This window comes from Mauremys reevesii, linkage group 2 (assembly GCF_016161935.1).
Source record: "Mauremys reevesii isolate NIE-2019 linkage group 2, ASM1616193v1, whole genome shotgun sequence".
In the NCBI taxonomy this organism is placed as follows: Eukaryota; Metazoa; Chordata; order Testudines; family Geoemydidae; genus Mauremys; species Mauremys reevesii.
In genome coordinates this window covers 264,059,689-264,080,844 of record NC_052624.1, presented here as the reverse complement: position 1 = coordinate 264,080,844, position 21,156 = coordinate 264,059,689, and the positions used below count along the sequence as shown (strand labels likewise).

The 21,156-nt window shown below is 38.7% G+C and overlaps 1 protein-coding gene across 3 annotated transcripts in view; it reads right to left on the bottom strand.

Moving 5' to 3' along the window:
• LOC120397667 (MDM2 binding protein) overlaps window positions 1–21,156 on the bottom strand; it is a 57,341-nt gene that overhangs the window by 18,442 nt on the left and 17,743 nt on the right. For all 3 annotated transcript variants that reach the window (XM_039523910.1, XM_039523911.1, XM_039523912.1), the window contains 8 exons: window positions 20,553–20,647; window positions 17,482–17,554; window positions 14,491–14,608; window positions 8,733–8,906; window positions 7,473–7,586; window positions 6,396–6,560; window positions 4,874–4,967; window positions 4,099–4,254 (listed from right to left, as the gene is read on the bottom strand). In XM_039523910.1, coding sequence (XP_039379844.1) covers window positions 4,099–4,254; window positions 4,874–4,967; window positions 6,396–6,560; window positions 7,473–7,586; window positions 8,733–8,906; window positions 14,491–14,608; window positions 17,482–17,554; window positions 20,553–20,647 — 989 coding nt within the window. The remainder of the gene's footprint in view (window positions 1–4,098; window positions 4,255–4,873; window positions 4,968–6,395; window positions 6,561–7,472; window positions 7,587–8,732; window positions 8,907–14,490; window positions 14,609–17,481; window positions 17,555–20,552; window positions 20,648–21,156) is intronic.

Below are 21,156 nucleotides of genomic sequence, written 5' to 3'. Positions count from 1 at the left end.
CTCACCAGACTTCTACTCACTTCAATGGATCAGTTCAGCCCCCAGTGTCCAAAGCTTCAAACAACATTTACAATTGCCATCTTTGTTGATCATCTCAGCAGAGAAGCCCATGTCACTGCTCACCCAGATCAAGACTCAAGCACGCTGGCATGGTGATGCAGGAAAGCTTGGTGCGGACAGAGGTTCTCAATCAATCTTGCAGGTTTCACATTTTAAACATATTGGGGGTGAGGGAGGAGGGTGTTTTGGAAAATCTCCACTGCTGTGCCTCCACACTCTCTCTCTCTGGGACTGAATGGGATAGGGATATTCAGTATATGCCATTACCAGATCTTTCATTCCTCTGGCCAAAAAGCTTAGCCAGTCCTGCTCTAGTATCTTATACCTCTTGCATTTGTTTTGCACTTCCCAGTTACCCAAATTATTTTGTAATGCTCTAAGATTTTCTAGTTACAGTAAAAGCACTTCAAGATGTAAAGTTTCATCACAACCCTTTGGATTCTACAACTTATTGCTACAAGTGAGTTAGAGCAAAATCCCTTCAAATTCAGGGTTTATTGAACTGTGATTCAAAGCAAGCCATTCAAGTGAATCAAAATACTCCATGGCTATATAAAGCAACTCTGGAGGTTTTTCAAAATTGGCGATTAAAAGAACTCTTGTAATGAACAAATTATTCACTTCTCTCTCACACACTTAATTGGAATGACGCAGTTTTATTTGTAATTTAGCCAAGATCCTGGAGACATCTGCACTGATTAACTAAAAACTTTGTAAAAGTCTCTCATTGTTATGGCTAGTCTTCGTTTTAAATTGTCTACCACTTGTGTGCAATCAGCACATCTTTAAATTAGTTTTCTGAATATAGCAGTTCTAAAACTGCTTTTCCAGCAGTTTACCCCAATGCTACAAAACACACTGCTTTCATAAACAATTTCCTGCCATATCCTTGGGAGACCTTACTGACCCCCCCCCGCATTTCGGGTCCATTGTGTTAAATAAATGGGTTATGTATTATTATCGGCCAGGATTGAATGTAACCTCTCTCAAGGGAGGCAGCGGGGGGGAAGAGAGATGAGGGATTCAAAAGACTATACTGAACAATGTGCAAGACAAGAATGGACTCCTGGAACAAAAATGTGTTAGGTGGTTTTCCTGAGAAATATCTAGTGAGAAGCAAATGCAAATTCCCTACCTCTGATTACGCAAACCAGCCTTTGGAAGCTATGCCCTGAGGAGTGAGCCACTGTCTGCTGGTCACCTGTTACATGAGGACAAGATCAAAGGCCCAAGCTATATAAAGGAAAAGACTATTTATTTCATTGAGTGACCCCCCTAGTTCTTGTGTTACATGAAAGGCTAAATGACACTTCCATATTCACTTTCTCTACACCACTCATGATTTTATAGGCCTCCATCATATCCCCCCGCCCCCTTAGTCATCCCTTTTCTAAACTGAACACTCCCAGTCTTTTTAATCTCTCCTCACCCTAATCATTTTCGCTGCCATCTTTGCACCTTTTCCAATTCTAATACATCTTTTTTGTGATGGGGAGAGCAGAACTGCATGCAGTATTCAAGGTGTGGGCACATCATGCATTTATATAGTGGCATTATGATATTTTCTGTCTTATTATGTATCGCTTTCCTAATGATTCTTAACATACTGTTAGCTTTTTTGACTATTGTTGTACATTGAGCAGAAGTTTTCAGAGAACTATCCATGATGACTCCAAGATCTTTCCTGAGTGGTAACAGCTAATTTAGACCCCACCGTTCTGTATGTATAGTTGGGATTCTTTTTTCCAATGTGCATTACTTTGCACTTGTCAGCATCAAATTTCATCTGCAATCTTGCCATCCAGCTGGCCAGTTTAGTGAGATCCCTTTGTAACTCTTCACAGTCAGCGGTGGACTTAGCTATCTTGAGTAATTGTGTATCATCTGTAAATTTTGCTACCCTACTATTCATCACTTTTTACAGTTCATTTATGAATATATTGACTAACACAGGTGCCAGTACAGCTCCTTGGGGGACCCATCCATTTTGAAAATTGACTATTTATTCCTACCCTTTGTTTCCTGTCTTTTAATCAGTTACTGATCTATGAGAGAACCTTCCCTCTTGTCCCATGACTGCTTACTTAGGTCAGAGAAGGGAGTCAAAGTGAGCCCCTCCTGGTCCCAGTCGATGGGAAGGATGGAGTGCACAAAGCACAAACCTCTTTTACACGCTCTGGTATGGGTATGGGGCAGAAGGAACACTGCCTTAGTCCCCTCTTCTTTGGGCCCTTCTTCACCATCCTCCTAGCCTATTACCTGAGCACTGGGCAGGGGAGGGGTTGCTGCCATACCCTCCAGAGAGGAAACAAAGTGCCTCTTCAAGCCCTCCACCCTTTTTTTAGGGTATCCAATATGTCCAAATTAGACCAAATGCTATCCAAATGACTAATTAACAAAAGTTCTCTCTCACACATTAGATGCTGGATTTTAGAACTCTGCCAGTAGCCAGGGCTGATGAGATGGGGGGGAAGCCGTTACAAATTACCAGGGCCCACGGTCCGGAAGGGGGCCCGGGGCCCAGCTTCGTTGGCCCTGTTTAGCCGGTCCGCCCTTGCTGGGGGGCCCCCAAATTTTTTTTCCACCGGGACCCAAACCCACTCTCGGCAGCCCTGCCAGTAGCTACAGGAGGCAGAATAAAACTAATGGGGTCTTCGGAAGGTGGGGGCTACTCCCTCATCAGCCTTCCAATCAGATCTGATTCTGCCCCCTATAGCTACAGACAGGTGACAACTCACACTGAGGATCTGTGGAACTCTCTGAGAATTAATGTTTGCAATGCACTTGAAATAAGTGAAGTGCCATTTAAATCAGTCTTGCAAAATTTTACTTACCCATTCTTTTGGGGAAAGTAATTTTTTTGGACATGAGTAAATATTTTTTTCTTTACCATCAATCATTATGGTACAGAGAGGACACGTAGATTTTTGTACTTGAGCTGGTACATTCTTAGGACGATTCTGCAGTGATAATGATGCAAGCGGTCATCAGTATCCTTTTGTGAGCTGAATTGTGTTTAAAATTGTGTTTAAAAGGGAGTAAGGGATGGGAACACAAAGTAACTCCATTTAATGTACAACACGTTCCATGGAGAAAATAGGTTTAATTCTCAAGCTCCAATTTTGATCTGACCTCTCCACTCATTGTCTCCCTCACTCCGGACTTGATTTTTATCAAACACTGGTTTCCAATCACCACTTTGGCTCTTCTTCACCAATACCCAGTTACCTCGCACCCTTGTCTTGTCATTTGTTCTGCATCAAATTTGATGATCCACCCATACTAGACCCTTTATAATCTTGCCTTCACTTACATTTTTGCTCTCATGTGCCCCCTTCATGTGCCTCCTGCCCCATCACTGTCCATGAGGCAGATGGCTCCAGTGATCAGGGGCTGCCTAGGACTCAGGAGAATTGGGTTCTAATCCTGACTTTGCCACTGGCCTGCTGTGTGACCGTAGGCAGGTCACTTCACCTCTCTGTGCCTTTGCTTCCCCATCTGTAAACTGGGCAGGATTTTTCCCCTTTTCCTTCGTAAAGTGCTTTGGAGTCTATGTAAGACGAGTGCTATATAAGAGCTAAGTATTATCTTGTATGGTTTCCATCATCATTATAGTCTCCACAAGCTTTTCACTTTGGTTCCCCCTTTCTCTCTTCCATCCACACTATCATGCTGTCCCCTACAAATGGTACAGTCTCCTTGTTCCTATCCACCAAGTGCTCTCTGTCAGATGCTAGAAAACGTATGGCTCTGACCCATCTGCAGGAGATAAGTTTTAAAACCCCTCATACTTTCAACTGCAATGGAAAAGCTACTTAGGTTAATCATTGGTGCTTATTTGGGACAACTCTGACATATTCAAAGCCTATTCTCCATCATCACCAACAATATAAATCATCATTTACACAACTGTGAGCAGCAAAACCGAGCAGGAGATTCTGAGGGCCAAATTCATTCCCAGCAATGGAATCATTAGTTGTGCCTGCTTACATCAGTTCTGAATTTTGCCCTCAGGTTTTGTGCATTCTAAGACCTTACCTCTTTTGAATTTGTAATGGCTGAAGATCTCCAATAGGTAACCCCTCTGGAGTGAAATATTTCAGTAGCTCTTTAGCATCCAGCAATGTCAGTGATTCCCTCTGACCATCTTTATGGCCCAGTAACTGCTCAGAGGAATGCGCCAACATAGAAACTCTGGGGGGAAAAAAACAAACAAACAAACAATAAAGTAAAATCTCTCCTGCCAAGAGTCATTTTTAATTGCTCCAAACTAACAATAACATTTCAACCCGAGTCTAAATAATGAACATTTTTAAAACCTCTCTTAATTCTCTTATGCTTTTAAAATGTTATGACCCTGGCCTTAAATGACGCAACACGAAAAGATTAATGGTGCATCTATATTGGGACATAGTGGCAAAAACTGCTCCGCTGTGTTTACATTACAGCTTGTGCCACTTGTTGCGCAAATTTGACCCCTTTATGCACCAGTTCTTAGTGTGGCTATGGCCTTTATCTTTTACCCACCCAATTGTGCCTACTAGAACTTCACAAACTTAGAACTGTGCTCTATCAAAAGGCTGCATAACAATGCTCACTCATAAATACTGAAACACCTCTGCAATACCTTTTCAAAATGGCAGAGGACCAGGGACCCAGTTTCAACCTTACATAAATTTCCCTTCTCTCCTCATTTCTGCAGGACCCTTAAACATATTTTACGAGATTTACAAAACCTCAGTCGCCATTCACAGATCTTGTAGAATGAACTTTAATGTCATCTGTTTAGAAAATACACAGTATTTATCATTACCTCATTTTTTGTTTAATTTTTTCAAAATTTTCCAAGTTTTGAAGAACACTTCTTTCTGGCCACTCCAAAGGATTGGGTGCTATTAATTCAGATTCTAAGGGGGGGAAACAGAGTTAGATTAATACAAAGCTATTACTGTAAGAGCCAGGTTTATTAGTACTAATAGGAGGATACTCAAACTGTGGCTCTAGTGCCCCTTGGCAAGTCTTTAAGGCACCAAAAGAGGCTTTCATGGAATACATGGCTCTAACTGAATATATATCCATGTGCTCTGCTTTTTGGAGGGAAATACAGAGCCATTCACAGTAGCACACTCCACATTGCCAGGCACATCTGGGGCAGCAGGAAGAGTACTGAGGAAATGAACGAGTCATGAAGATTCTTCCCAGTGGTCAAGAAAGAAAGAGCGAGCACACAGTAGTAAATTCAGTCCCAAAAAAATCCTGACACTGTGATATTTTCATCATGCTGTAGCAATACACATTGAGTTGTAATGAGGAAAGGTTATGATGCAGACATGGTAATGTAGTGTTTGGATATCACATGGCAATCATATTGGAGATCTGTGACTCCATTGAATTATATCAGATTAAAATTAATATGGAGCAAAGAGAACAATTTTATAGTGTCTACAAAGAAGATATTACCTAAATATATGATGCTGGCAAAATTACTTGATAAATAATTCAAAAAGGGAACATCTTGTTCAGTTTTATACTGACTAAGGAATCCTGCACATTTGTGTGTGGTGTATTTAGTGGTTGCTTCTAGAGAACTCTCCACACATACAAAAAAATTCATAGTCCCTATCTGCATGTGTTAAAATCATCACTTAAGAAGATGATGTACTGTATTCAGCATATACTGCTGTGGGCCTAAATAACTGCTGCTAGCAAACAATTTTCTGACTGAAGAGATATGTGTTAGGTATGCCACAGGTAAATAGCAGCTGTGAACCTGGGAAAGTTTTTATTAAAGCTATGATATGATATGGTAGGTGCTGGGTCTTCCGTAGAATAATCTTGCTATTCTAGTACTATGCCCACTAATCCCAGATGTATGCACTTATTCTTCCAGGGGAATTAAACAGATGAATTAATACCGCCTTAGTTCTTCAATGAAAGTGTGAAAAAAAACAAAAACAAAAGGTGATATATATAATAAAAAAAAAGTACTACTTCTCACATATGAACAGTTTTGTAGTGAAGTTGGACAAGAATCTTAAGAACATGATAAGATGTACATTCATTCAATGAAGAGCTTTCAGTATCATACAGAAATCATAGTATCATTGTCAGCAATACCTAAAAAGATGTAAATAGTCCAATGGTGAGAAATATTGCTATATGAATATACAAATGCAAATATTATGGATTTTCCACTTCTCTCTCTCTCTGGATTAATTCCTTTAACATTCATTTTAATGCAATTCCAATAAGTGAATAAAAAGTCTTGTTTGCAGATGCTTTTACAGAAAACAAAACAATAAAACAGTGGTGAATTTTCTAATACAGATACCTACCACTAGTCATTGTGATGGGATTAGTTTCGTTGATTGCTTTGTGCAGAATAGTTTTTGGAAAGCTGGTGTCATACAACTCTAAAAAACGTTCCCTAGTAAGTGTTAACAGTGTTTTGAGCTCATCAGCAGAAACAGTTGAAGGTTGCTCGCCCGATTCCCGCCTCTCTGCAAAACAATAACAAAAAGGGGAAAAAATTACTGTTCAAGCTGCTAAACATTTAGGAAAGATTGAACCCTGGTTGGGAGAGAATTTAGTTGACAAGGCATGCAATATTGTATACTTTAGGGACATGTTACTAGTTTATTCCATCAGCACATGTGGAACATTGGGAAGGCTGAAGTTCAGAGACCATTTTCACAAGTGCTTTTTATAATGAAAGTTACTTTCAGTCTAGTGACTTCCTGTTAACTGCAAACCATTTACATTATGATCAGGCTATTAAAACTGCAGTCTCTCCAAGGTACGTTTTCATTTAATTAAATCTGCTCGATCAATGAAACTAGATTAAATATCAAGGGACAAACAAAATGTTCCTTACCCACCCAAATTTGAGTCACTTAAAGAGAAAAACCTTTCAGTCCGGTTTACAATGATACACCCACTTACAATAAACATGAATCTCTAATAGACAATCAGCCTCCACCATTAAAAAAATAAAAGAGAGCGAGGGAGAGAGAAAGATACACTGCTGGAGATTAACAAAAACAACTACAAAGTAGCAGAGTACTGAATCACCACAATAGTCTCTTTATGAAATCATCTTTTCAACAATAAAACCTGGGTGCTCTCCATAACATATTTATGAAATATAGACTCTAAAACATCAAAATAAAAACCAGAGCTCTTTCATCTCTAAGGTTTAAAAAAAAACATAGCAAAAAGTCATCACAGATATATTACTAATTGTTTCCCAACGGCAAACAATATTAAATGTTTCTATTCCTTCTTCATAGACTATCTTCCTTGGACTTTATAAAGTAAACACTGTCACATCAAATTCAAAATGAAGATATAGTTGTTGAATATCGATTTGAGATCAAGTGGTGATTTAATCCGATATTCTCTCCATTACTTACTGAGACATTCCTTCAAGGCAAATGCTTGGACATTAGCCAGTTTCTTTTCTCTCTGTAGTATCTGCTCTCCATAGAAATGTGGAAGAGAACTGATGAAGTCACCAGTACAAAGGCCTGTATGGATTATGAGAAAGCCATTCTTAGGTATGTCTCATATGACTTAGGAAATCAACAGCTCATGTTTATTTCTTAAAGGAGCTATCTACACGCATTACTACACATTTCACATTACGAAAGCCACAGCTAGAATTTAGTATTTGGCTGAATCCTGTTGAAGCAAGGAAATTAATATCAAAGGCTGAAAATCCACCCAGAAGTCACTTTCTTGTGCATAACTATCAAGGAGGTCTCCACATGCTTGGCAATCTTTTTCCATATTACATGCTGTAATAAATAAGCATGGTTTGGATGAAATATCTGCCTAACCCTTAGCTTTGAATTTCCATGCTGTTATGCATTAAAGTCAGACTTTTAATGTTGATATGTTATTGCAGTTAATATAATTAACATGCATAGGAGGTAAACAGGCTACTGCATTTGATGTTTAAAAATAACCCATTATTCCCAATTTCTATAACATGTTGGGAAGGACTTTAGGATTTCCCCACCACCACCTTTTTCATCTGACTAGGATAAACTATTATGATCAGGCAGGCAGTTCTACTCCACTTCTATTTCCTCCAATTACAAGGGAACAGACTTCTTCTATCTGAATGTCATCTAAGTCAGCCTTGCAAAACTGGACTTGTCTATTTGCCTAGGGAAAATAATAAATTTTCAGACAAGTGAATGAAATAGGTACTTTTGTTGTTTTTTTTAAATCATCACCACCTCAAGGGTAGGCAACTAGAATTTGGGCTGGGCTGGTCAATTTTCATGACAATTTTGCAAGTCTGATTTAAGTATTCATTTTAACTGGAGTTGTACAATAAAGCACTCTCTTTGCTCCATGTGGCAATGAAGGTATAAAAATGATGGGCTGTGCATCTCATATAGAATATTTTGAAATCACATGCATTTTAACTTGAACTTAAATATTTAGTTTAAAGTTATTAGTTCTTCTGAACTTTTCCATCAATGTTAAATAATTTTTTACAAGTCTGAATAAAAAGTATATTGCTGAAACAAAAATATTGGTTATCAAATGTAACTATTCCCCTTAGTTTTTCCCACTTTGTTACTATAAATAAATTGCACATATTGTCAGTCACCACCACTAACCCCCCCAGACACCCTTAAAAAACAGAGTTTAAGTCTTACTTGACTGTGTTTCTTCTGTGCTTGTCTGTAGCTTTCCATTTATTAAAGCAAGAGTGGCTGTGCCATTGATCTGATTGGCTGAATGAATCAAAGTTGCTTTACACCCTCCGAAGCCATTGCTTTGTACCAAGAAATAATATTGGCAAGACTCTCCTTTTAGCTCAACTTCTGGAACTAAGCAAACACCAACAGATAATCATGAACCATTCTGAGAAAAAAAAAAGTCTTTACAATAAGCATAATATTTTCAGGTTTCAGAGTAGTAACCGTGTTAGTCTGTATCTGCAAAAACAAAAAAAAACAAAAACAAAAAAACAAAAACAAAAAAACAGGAGTACTTGTGGCACCTTCGAGACTTACAAATTTATTTGAGCATAAGCTTTCATAAACCATGAAAGCTTATGCTCAAATAAATGTGTTAGTCTCTAAGGTGCCACAAGTACTCTTGTATAATATTTTTTAGATTCTAACACGGTGTTACTTGCATAGCCTCTAGCCTTGCCAGCTGAGATTGCATCAGATCACATTAGCCAGCAGCATCAAACGTGCTCGGTATTTTCATGGGAGACCTCTAAAATATTCTAAATGCATCAGGTGCAAATACCAAATCCAGATGTGCCACTGATTCTTTCACATTAATTTTCAACCTGTACCCACGTACGATGCTTATGGACAAGAGATAAATATGAGGTATTGACCACTTGTGGTCATCAAAAATCCTAGGCACTTTTTACAATATTAGCAAGGTTAATTCTGGTATCCTTGCCAACATCTGATTGGGTTAGCGTATTCTGCCTGACATATCACTTTAATTTCAACAGTATAAGGATGCGGTTTTTTGTTGTTTTTCACTTTCAGTCTTGAACTACTGGATAACATAGTTGTGTGTTATTTAAATGCTGCTGCCATATACCCATGTAGGAGGCAATGTCTGCATGTAGTTGGGTAAAGTACATTTGAGATCTTTGGATGAGAGGTACTCCCAGAAAATTTCAGTTATTATTAAATGAGAAGATAACAAGGTAAGATTTAAGGTATTTATGAGGCAAAAAAGTTATAGCTCTATCCTAAAACAGGAGCAAAACTGTACACTGTCTCCTACATTTGTAAAGATGGTGGTGGTGGATAGAATCTTTGCTAGTGGGAAACCCTTGTTGGAATATTTGGATTGAAACAATCCTAATTTTTTAGAAACGTGTTATGAAGTGTTAGGCACCCTCACCACTCTCTTCCTCCCCCCAAAAAGAGAGAAAATAGAATTATTCATTAACTATGTAAATTTCTGTAAATGCTTTTTTATGAGGCAGATACTACTCACAAAGGGGGTATTTATCCAAATATACTTTTTAATAAAAATTTAAATTTTAAATCTAAGGATAGCAAGAAATGTCTGCTGTGAAGCATATGAAAAATACTCCATTCTATTTCCTAACAAAAGCATGGATCATACGGATTGTACTAAAATAAAATCTGTCACTGTGAACTTGACAAACTCCACCAGAGAGGTCCTTTGGGGCCATCTGCCTGTCCCAAGTCAGGGTAAAGGAGGAAACTCCACCCTGTAAAATTCAGGTTGGTACCGAAACGCCAACATTATAGTTAACTGATACTTTTTGCCTGGAAAAGAAGGGTCTTCAACTCGAAGATGCATGCGATCACCCTTCTTGCAGCCAGGAGGATTACCATCGGCACATGGTTGCAGCAGAGATGAGGAGCAACAACCTGACCCTACTAGGCATTAGCGAGACAAGATGGGCAAGCTGGACAGAGACGACTGTTGACAGGAGAGCTGTTGCTGTATTCAGGACATGAAGAGCACCACACACAGGGAGTAGGCTTCATGTTGTCCAAGCAGGCACAGAGAGCACTGATTGGTTGGGAGGCACATGGTCCCAGGATCATCACAGCATCCTTCAGAACTAAAATGAAGAGGATTAAGATGAATGTTGTTCAGTGCTACGCTCCAACCAATGACAGTGAAGAGGAGGACAAAGACTACTTTTACAACAGACTCCAGAAAATATTAGAGACTCTCCCAGACAAAGACATTACCATCCTTATGGGAGACTTTAATGCCAAAATTGGACCTGATAACACAGGATACGAACAAGTCATGGGGACCCATGCTCTGGGAGAGATGAGTGAGAATGGAGAGAGATTTGTGGATCTGTGTGCACTTAACAATCTGGTCATAGGAGGCAGCATCTTTCCTGATCCACAAGAGTACCTCAGCAGGCATGACAGAAAACCAGATCGACCATGTCTGCATTAGCAAGAAGTTCAGAAGATCCTTGCAGGGCGTTAGAGTTAGAAGAGGAGCAGCATCACTTAGTGGTGGCCAGATTGAAGCTGAAGCTGAAGAAGAACTGGATAGCAACCTTCTGAAGGACCATAAGACCAAGGAAGATTTTGGATTGACGCTGAAGAATAAGTTTTCAGTACTACAGGATCGGTCTGAGGAAGAGGAAGACAGTGTACTCAACAGATGGCAGAAAGTGAGAGACACACTTAGGTCAGCATGCCAGGAAGTGCTTGGAATTAAGAAACACCAGCAGAAAGAGTGGATCACAGCAGAGTCCTTGACAAAGATAGAAGACAGAAAGAAGAAGAAGGCAGCAGTCAACAACAGCAGGACTAGAGCAGCAAAGGCCAAAGCTCAAAAGAGTATGCCAGAGCAGTGAAGAGGAATATTAGGAAGGACAAGAGAGATTATGTGGATGGACTGGCAGCAGAAGCAGAGCAGGCAGCATACAGAGGTAACATGAAACAGCTGCTGTCTGGAAAGTTCAGCAGACAAGCAGGGAAAGTCTATAACAGGAATAGAACTACAGATGAACAGATGAACTCCTGAACAGACCAGCACCACCAAATCCACCAGACATCGAAGCCATCACCATGATGAAGAACACAGCAGAGGCCCTGAAAGCAGACCTGGATGCCTAAATATGGGAAGAAGAAGTGATTCCGGCTGACTGGAAAGAGGATATCTCATCAAAATGTGCCAGGAAGGTCTTCAACCGAGTCCTCTTAGAGAGAATGAAGGATGGATGAACAGGCAGGTTTTATGGCATCCCAGCAAAGGTGGTCAACCTGATCATCGATTGGATTATGAAGACATCCACTTACAAGCGTAGGAAATGGAATCCAATGGTCATTGGGACCCAGCTTGATGACCTCCACGCCATCACAGGTTGGCCTCAACATCCACAAGGACAAGACCAAGATCCTAGATCAATTCCATCAACATCAAAGACAGGATTGGTAAGGCAAGAGCAGCCTTCTTACAGCTCAAGAACATCTGGAGCTCCAGAGAGCTGTCTTTGGCAATAAAGATTCGACTGTTCAACTCCAACGTGAAATCAGTCTTACTGTATGGAGCTGAAACCTGGAGGACAACCAAAACAACCACCAGGAAGATCCAGACCTTCATTAATAGCTGCCTCAGAAGGATTCTCCAGATCCGCTGGCCAGACACCATCAGTAACATCCACCTCCCCAGCAGAGGAAGAAATTAGAAGGAGAAGGTGGGGCTCAGCCAACCAACATCACCAGACAAGCACTGCAGTGGAACCCCAAGGCGGCATGAATGAATGAATGAATGATGAACTTGACAGTAATAACTTTGAAGAAACTATTTTTTCAGATTTTATACAAACTATTAAATTGGCAGATGTCTGCAAACACAAGAAGCTCAGAGACTGAGCACTTCAGAATACTGTATTAAGCTTCAAGATCAAATCACTTAATACCACCTTCAAGCTTTGTTATCCCTCTTGGACTGAGGCATATATAACAATGTCTCAACAAATAATAGACAGATTTAAGGACTGAAAGTTCAACAAATAATCTGTATTAATATTGTATAAATTATTGTAATGTTTTCTAGAACAGTTTTAATTTAAATTAGGGAGAAAAAATCAAATTGGTATCTATAGCTGCACAAGGATTAAATTCAAGACATCCATTCTTGCTATGTATTCCCTTTATGTCCCCGCCTCCAGTATTCTCTTAATCTCAGACACATTCTCATTTTGAGATGTCAAGAAAGTGTGTTTTCACGTCTTCTTTTATATTGTAATCTTGATGAAGCACTGTACCTCTCTCATATAATTAAGAGATTGTGGACCAGCACCGATTCAATTTACTATAAACAGGCTAGCTGGCTTTGGAGAAAGTGGTATACAATGTATTTCCACTAGAGCCGGGAGACTAGGTATAGTCGCCTTCAATATGAGAATGTTCTTCTGTGCTCACGTTGTTCTATCCATGCTGTCACTCCAATCAATGAAAACCCAACGGCTAATCTTCTCTATAACCACATCACATCTGCCCTTCCTCTCCCTTTCCCGCCCAGCCCAGCCCACGTTTCACAGCATTAAGCTTCCTGCCCTGGCTTTGAAGGCCCTTCACAATCCTGATCCTCTCTCCCTGTCATTTATCCCCATATATCCTCCTCTTTGCCAATGATGACAAATAGGCAGAGGTGGCTGCTTCTCATGCAAAATGTCACCATGCCTATTCCATGCTTGCCCCATATAGATGGATGTCTTCTGTTAACAGATTTGTAAGGCCACTATCGTTTCCTCCTTCCATCTCTTCCTCAAGATACACCTCTGACATAACAGGCAGGGGCCAGATGAGCATAGTTGACACTTCATTTATCATATATTTTGAGGACTACAAATGTATGCACATACTGAATTATCTGATCATATGCCTCTTCCCATAAACCTCTGTCACTTGTCTTCTTAGGCTGTAAACTCTTCAGGAAAGAGACCATGTTTCCATAAGTGTTTGTACAATGTATAGCACAATGGAGAGAGTGGACTGGAAAGAGTCCATGATAATCTAATTACAAATTTGTAGAGAGTACGGTCAAAATCTTGGGGCATAAGTAAATTATTCAGTTATATTGACCAACGATTCTGACAACTTCTGCAGCTATTATCATTGTTAGCTAACTACAGTGTTAACATAAACCAATGGCCTTGAATTAATGTGTAAAATGAGGATTTCATCTTTTTTAAATAAAAAGGAAAGGAGAGAGACATAGGAGCTGGATCCTCAGCTGAACCTGAAGACTGGCACACAACAGTACCTTTAAGCCACATTTACATTCCCCTGATCCCGGAGCTGGCTGGACCCACCACATAACTTGCACAGGTTATTTTTAATTTTTCTCTGCTCTGCATATAGCACAGTTGAACTTATAACTACAGCCCTTTGTATGTTATGGAGATACTGTCACTAACCCCAGTGCAGCTCCATTTTGAAGTAATGCAACTATTCTATATTCGTGCTAATAACTTTATATTTAGGCTTGAAAGGATTAGATTTTTATTGGTAAATGTCATTTTCACCATATACACAAAAAACTATTTCAATCAATAACAATCAAAATTTAGATAGGCAAAGAAAGAAAAATTCTGCTTGAGAACTTACTAGAGTTTAATTTAAGAATATTTACTTTGTACATTTTGATATGCAATGTTGACAATTTGTGTTTTAATGGTTATAAAGCTTTAATTTTTTGAATCTCAGTATCTACTGTGAATAAGAATTATCGTCTAACCCACACACACACCAATTTCCTGCAACTATGAAAATTTAAATCAACAAAAATCAGAAAAAAATGCTTAAAAACAAATATTGATATTATCTGTTGAAATAAAATAAAAATCAAAATTCTGCCAAGCCTACTTATTTTATATACTCCTGATGCACACAAACACAACACCCCTACACATACATTACTTACTGGTTATGACCTTCGGTTTTTTGGCCATATGTTCCTTCCATTTTTTTGTACTCAGCTGGCCAGGAGAGGGAATCAACATGTTGCTTACATTGCAAGGCAAAACAAATAAGGCGCCTACCTGTAGAAAGAGCAAAAACAGTGCACTCAATATTACTGCTATAGTCAGAGTTCAAAGCCAGGAAGGACCTCTAGAACATCTAGTCTGACCTCTTTGTACATCACAGGCCACCACTGCTCACACATTAAGCCCAACAATGGAAATGAGATCCACATAAGACTAAGCTATTACGTGCCACAGGCAGAGAATAGAGGGCATGGAGGTAAACCAATCCTGATGCCCCCACAATGGCAGGGATATAATTATGTGAGATATCCCTAGATAATTATGGCAAGTGACTCGCACCCACATACTACAGAGGAAGGCAAAAAACCCCAAGGTCACGGCCAATCTGACCTGGGGGAAAATTCCTTCCCGAACCCAGTTCTGGCAATCAGTTAGACCCTGAGCAAGAACTGGCCAGCCTAGCACCTGAGAGGGGGAATGCTCAGCAACACCTCAGAGCCCTGGCCCATCCCAACCAGTGTACCATCTCCAGCTGTAGTCATCCCTGATGCTTCAGAGGAAGGAGATTTAAAGAAAACCCTCCCAGAATACACGGGGGGTGGGAGGATAGGGGTGGATTCCCTCCTAATCCATGCTGGTGACTGGCTGAAACCCTATAGCATGATCTGATTAGATTATATCTGCTCGAGATTTCCTCTTCTTTAGCTGTTGATTAGAGGCTGATTAAAGTACCTTTCTATTAAAGACACTCCTTCCTTTTTTTGTTCACTGTCAAACAGGACTTGTCTGTACTGGTATCATGCTGAGTTGAGTTAAGCAGAAGCAGCATTCCCAACAGTGAAAAGTTTGCTTTTTAAAATCAAGGGAAAGTTAAGAGATGGAGTACTGCTGGATTCACATATACTGTATTTTCTGTTTCATGCCTGATACAGAGATTTAATTCACATTATAACTGCAAATCTCAACTCAACCTAAATCTGGCAAGGCTAACAATATCTCCATATAATTATAAAATCTGAAATTAATTGTGTACCCCAATAAATAGCCACAGTGGGCTACTCTCCACTCTCAAGAGAAGACATATCTTTTTTATATTTTCTGTTTTCCAAATAAATTCAGATATTGGTTGTTGCTTCTGCCAATATTTATCTCTCAGGACAATAAATATTAGTAACAAGGAGAACAACAGAAGTAACTATACTTATTTACACGAGCATTCAGGCTGTGGTATCAGGAAAAATACATTTTCCAGCAAGTTTCTGATGTACTTTCAAATATGCATTGTTCTGTATCTAGTAGACTGAATATAAAACTTTTAGAACAGTTTTAATCTGCTAGTACAGATAATTACACACAATTGTCAGAGCATCTCTAGTTTATCATAATAAGTATGCATGAAATGTTCTAAAAGCTTTTTTTTTAATTATGAGTAAAAACTAAAGTTACTATACATAACTGACATGTCTGCTAAATACCATTTTTACACATCATAATTATCTGAGTTATACCAATACACAAAAACCTTGTGGTTTGTTTGTTTTTTGGAACAGGTATATTTTTAAAATAACTAAGCTATTTATTCGTACGAAATGAAGAAGAAGTTTGAGGAAAATACATTCCTTAGCAGAAATCCTAAATATCAAGCTGAACAACTGGAACCAGTTTTCAACACTTACACTGTACACCCTTAAAAATATGGTTTTAGAATGGAACCACAACTCTACACTATAACATAAGTAACTTTCTATAATCATATCACTTTGCTCACTGCAGCCAATGTTCTGATTACTGTAGATTAGAGTTATAAACATCAGAAACACTGTGTAAACATACTTATATTGCCTTAAAATTTAGGCAAACAGCATTTTCAAATGAACATTACTGCATAACTATTCATAGCTACGGTACCAAGAAAAAGCAATAACTATTATATCTGAGCAAAGAGTTAAAAGCACTGTCCTACAAAAATTATACAATGTTCTCAATTTTTCAAAAATGATAATATAGAAATATATCGGCTTTTCTTGCAATCACTATCTGCAAAAAATAAAAACGTCTCCATCAGCCTAGGACTGCAAAATAAATGATGCACTATGCTTTCTCGTTTTCTGCATTAGAGAAATAAGAGGTAAGATAATAAGTGGCTTGTCCAACAGCATTTAGAATGCACTGTTGAGAACATTTCTAACCACCAACATTCAACGTGAGAAATGGAGGGATAAGGCTATCACCAGTTTTTATTCCTATTCCCCTAGGAAACAAGAATGTCCAATAGTGCGAGGAAATCAGTGACTTTGGGCAGGTTTACACTAGAAGCACTACCTCAGTTTGTATGAAATGTGCTCCACATATAGGTAAATAGTGAAATGTAATGGCCTGTGATATAAAGGAAGTCGGAATAGATGATCAAATGGTCCCTTCTGGTCTTAAAATACAGCAAATACACTGAAGATATGGCTGGCCCAACAGTATAGCATCTGTGCAATGTATTGCCCTGCAGAACATACAAAATTACTCAAAGTACTCTGCTATTTGTGTTTATGAAGGTAGGCAGGGGTAAAAGGGGGCGGGGGGGCTCTTGTTGTAAAGGGACTTAAAAAAAGATTTGTGGGAACAGAAAAGAGGGTTAAAGGGTTAAACTGAATTATGAAAATGAGCAGACAAGGACAGCTATTGGAGTGAGGATGAGTGGAATTCAGAGTGAGTATCAAGATGTGCTATGAGGTCAAAACTTAGCTGAAGTTCACAATTTAATGGGCATTTGAGTTCTGTTCTTGGAAACTATACAACACACACATCTAAAGGCCCTAGAAAAAAATTTTGGAGGCAGCTCCACAGAGATTAGGTGTTAAATTAAAAGTATACTAAAATAGATTATGCACAAATAATTTTGAAAAAAAATTGCTGCAAGTTGATAAAAATTATACCTTTTCACAGAGAGAAGAAATCTGGTCCAAAAGCAGTGTAGACTTTTCATTGATATTGTTTCTTGTCAAGTTCCTGTATAGAAAGGTTTAAGGAGCCACATCTTCAAATACTTTTACCTGTTCCTATTTTATAAATGATGGTATGATCATATTCTGCATAAAGAAACATTTCAATCCACCTAAATACAAACTAAACCACCAACACAGTCCTCATTATTGTCAAAGCATTATAAAGAGTAAATTCTCCGTATCAGATGCGGTAATACACTAACTCAGGCATTTTGTAAATATATGTTATGATATACAGCATATTTATTGAAAGCTTTCAAGTAACCATGTAGGAGTAAATTATTATATAGTTTATTGAATCTCTTACCATTATGATAGTTAATGATTTATTTCATGACTATATATCCTGAATTTCTTATAACTTCCCACTGAATGCAGATTTGATTGATAACTTCTATAAAGCAACAGATATACTGTCATAACTGAGGCACTCCAGGCACCAGCACAACTCATACCACCTGAATGGTGAGTTGCCTTCTTGTGTTTCTCTTTACTTTTTTGTTGTTGTTCTTTGGAACAAAATCTGAGATCCATCTTTCACCACCAAAATAGCAGGTGATAGTATTGAGATAATCATTTAGGATCTAATCCTTTGAGGTATTGACAGGCCTCTACTCATGAAGTCTTAAAGAAAAGTGGTTAAACTATAGAATGATATATCCCGCAGACCTTGATAACAGATTAGATTTGTATTTTTATGTTCTTTCTTTCTGGTGTGCTCAACATATGTGAGTGAATGATTCCTGGTGGGTCCTTTACAGAAAGCTGTTCATTATAATGAATGGGTTCAGTTTAAGATGGGTATTTGCATTTTGACTACAGTGATATTTGTACTTTACTGGGGGCTTTAATGAGAGGCACAATTATATTTAATACTGCATTCTCTTCCTCTTCCTCAATTTCTCTGTTTTCAAGTGTACTGATTTAACAGTACATGGAATATCCTTCTGTATGATAAAAACATCACCTCTTAGTTCTGAAAGGCATTTGATTAGCAGCATTAGAATCAGACTGATGGTATCAACTGAAGTAAGTGCTGGTCTGAATGATATTTTAACTTGTGTGCTAGAGGATAAAGGGCTCCTTAGCTATCCATTCCCTTTAAATTATACACATTTTGTGTAAAAGTGTCTCTACACACTGAAATAAGCTATACATACTAAAACCCACTTAAGGCAGAAAAGCTCAACATTAGTGGAGTGTCAGTATAACAAAATAGGAGTGCCTAGCAAAATACCCCCTTCTCCTCTTCATCTTACAAATAGCTGCATGGCCCTCTTTGTTTCAGCACGCATAGTTGGGCTAAGAGGCTAAGTTTATTTGTTTAATTTTATCATGGCATTAGACAGTGTGTTTCTTCAAGTGCACTTTATACCTCCACTTACAAAACTAAGCATGACAAACTTCATAAGCATGACAAACTTCATAAGGCTGTGAGCCTACTTTATTTAAGCAGGCTGTAAAGACAGGGCTTTTTGCCTACATCTGACCATGCTATTTGCATGTCACAAACTAATCCATCATCTTTTTACTTTTATTATATGTAAGGATAATTACTACTATGGATGGAGGCTTCCACTCCCTCTCACCAGGTTCCAGCCCGAGTCCAAACGTCTACACTGCTATTTTTAGCCTCACTGCGCAAACCTAAGTTAGTTGACTTGGGCTCTGAGACTCATTGCCACAGTTACTTTTTGTTTGGGGTTTTATTTTGTTTTTTTGCAGTGCAGACATACCCTTAGAGCTACAATACTGCCTCCAGTTCACAACAGAACTGCCACAGATGTCAGTTCCAATGTAACAGAAAAGTATAAATTAATATACTTGTAATTCTGTATTCTGAAAAACTTGGGAGTGGGAGGAATTTCTCACTTTTTTTATATATAGTACAGTCCAAATCAGTGGTTCTCAAACTAGGGCCACTGCTTGTTCAGGGAAAGCCCCTGGCAGGCCGGGCCGGTTTGTCTACCTGCCGCGTCTGCAGGTTCAGCCGATCGCGGGTCCCACTGGCCGCGGTTCGCTACTCCAGGCCAATGGAGGCTGCAGAAAGGCACTTCCAAAGATGTATACATTTAACCTCTGACTACGCTGGTGTTATTTTAAGCCCTCTCTTTATAACTATAGTAAATTTAGTCTATGTTCTCCTTAAACAAAATTCTTGTTAGCACATGAGAATGCATTTAGTATTTAAGATTCCTTTCCCCCTCCTAGTTGAATTACAAATATTAGGTGCACGCCATGAGGGCTGCAAGGTTCAATAAGTAGTTCAAACTCATGCTCTAAAATATACATTTGATCAGGAAAAGTTTATATATATTTTATGCTGCTTGCAAAAAAAAAAGTGTGTTAAACGAGCTGAAAGTTGTGTCTTTAAGGAAAGTGTTTCAGATATGAAGATATTCTGCATCTGCTCTAGCTTCAATTTTAACTCTGAATCACTTGAATATAGTTTATTTTACCTGAAATCCTCCATATGGGGAAAAATTTTCATTAGACATTCCAGTTCTAATATCACCTATTCATAATTAGATCTTATTAAACATTCTCAGGAAATTGCAAATATGTTAAAACCTTCATGCACCCGGAGAGATATTTTGAAAGTTTTTTTGTTTTTTTTTAAATCACAGATTTCTATAATAAGAGAAAAGTGTCACTATTCTATAGAAAGATAAATATTACCATAGTCTCACATCAGCTTATATACTACGCAGTACTTGACATAATTGGTGGTATAATCAGAAAAATAGTTTAATAATATTAATATGCATCTTTATTTTATTTATTTAGTTTTATAAAAGCGCTAAAAGGTGCCTGTCTATATAATCTAGGCACCTTTGACATAACTAAATATACATCATAAATTTAGCAAATTAAGGTAACCCACCATAGCCCCTGTTCTCTTCCCCCCATTTGCAAACACCGGGGGTGTGGGTGTGGGGGGGAGTGGGGGTGTGTGTGTGTGAGTGAGTGAGAGAGAGATGAGCTTTGAAACAAAAGGATACAGCTCAAATTCAAGATCTGATACAAAATAGGATGGCAGATCTGAGAGCATCACCAGCCGCATGAATTCTAACACAGGACCATAATAATGAAAAACCTGAAAAGAAATTAAATTCAGAATTCGTAACTTTTATATTTTGGATATTATTTCAATGGGACTTTATCACTTGCTTTAAGTGCTTTGCTGAACTGGGTCCTTATTTAGGAACACATTTGAAGTAGGGAAATGGGGGTGAGAAAGAGAGGAAGGTTTTGCAATATAGTCAAATTAAAATATAATTAAACATCTTAAAAGGGCAAACTTATGGAAGGTGCTTAAAACGATTCTTCCAATAGATTCCTTAGAATACCAGGACCGGCTCCAGCTTTTTTGCTGCCCCAAGTGGCAAAGTGGAGCAGGGGAAAAAGAAAAAAAAAGAAGATAAAGCCACGATCCCTTCACTCTTCGGCAGCGGGTCCTTCGCTCCAAGAGGCACTGAGGGGCCCGCCGCCGAATTGCCGCTGAAGACCCGGACGTGCCTCCCCTTTCCATTGGCCACTCCATGCACCTGCTTTCTTTGCTGGTGCCTGGAGCCGGCCCTGTAGAATACACATATGCATATGAAA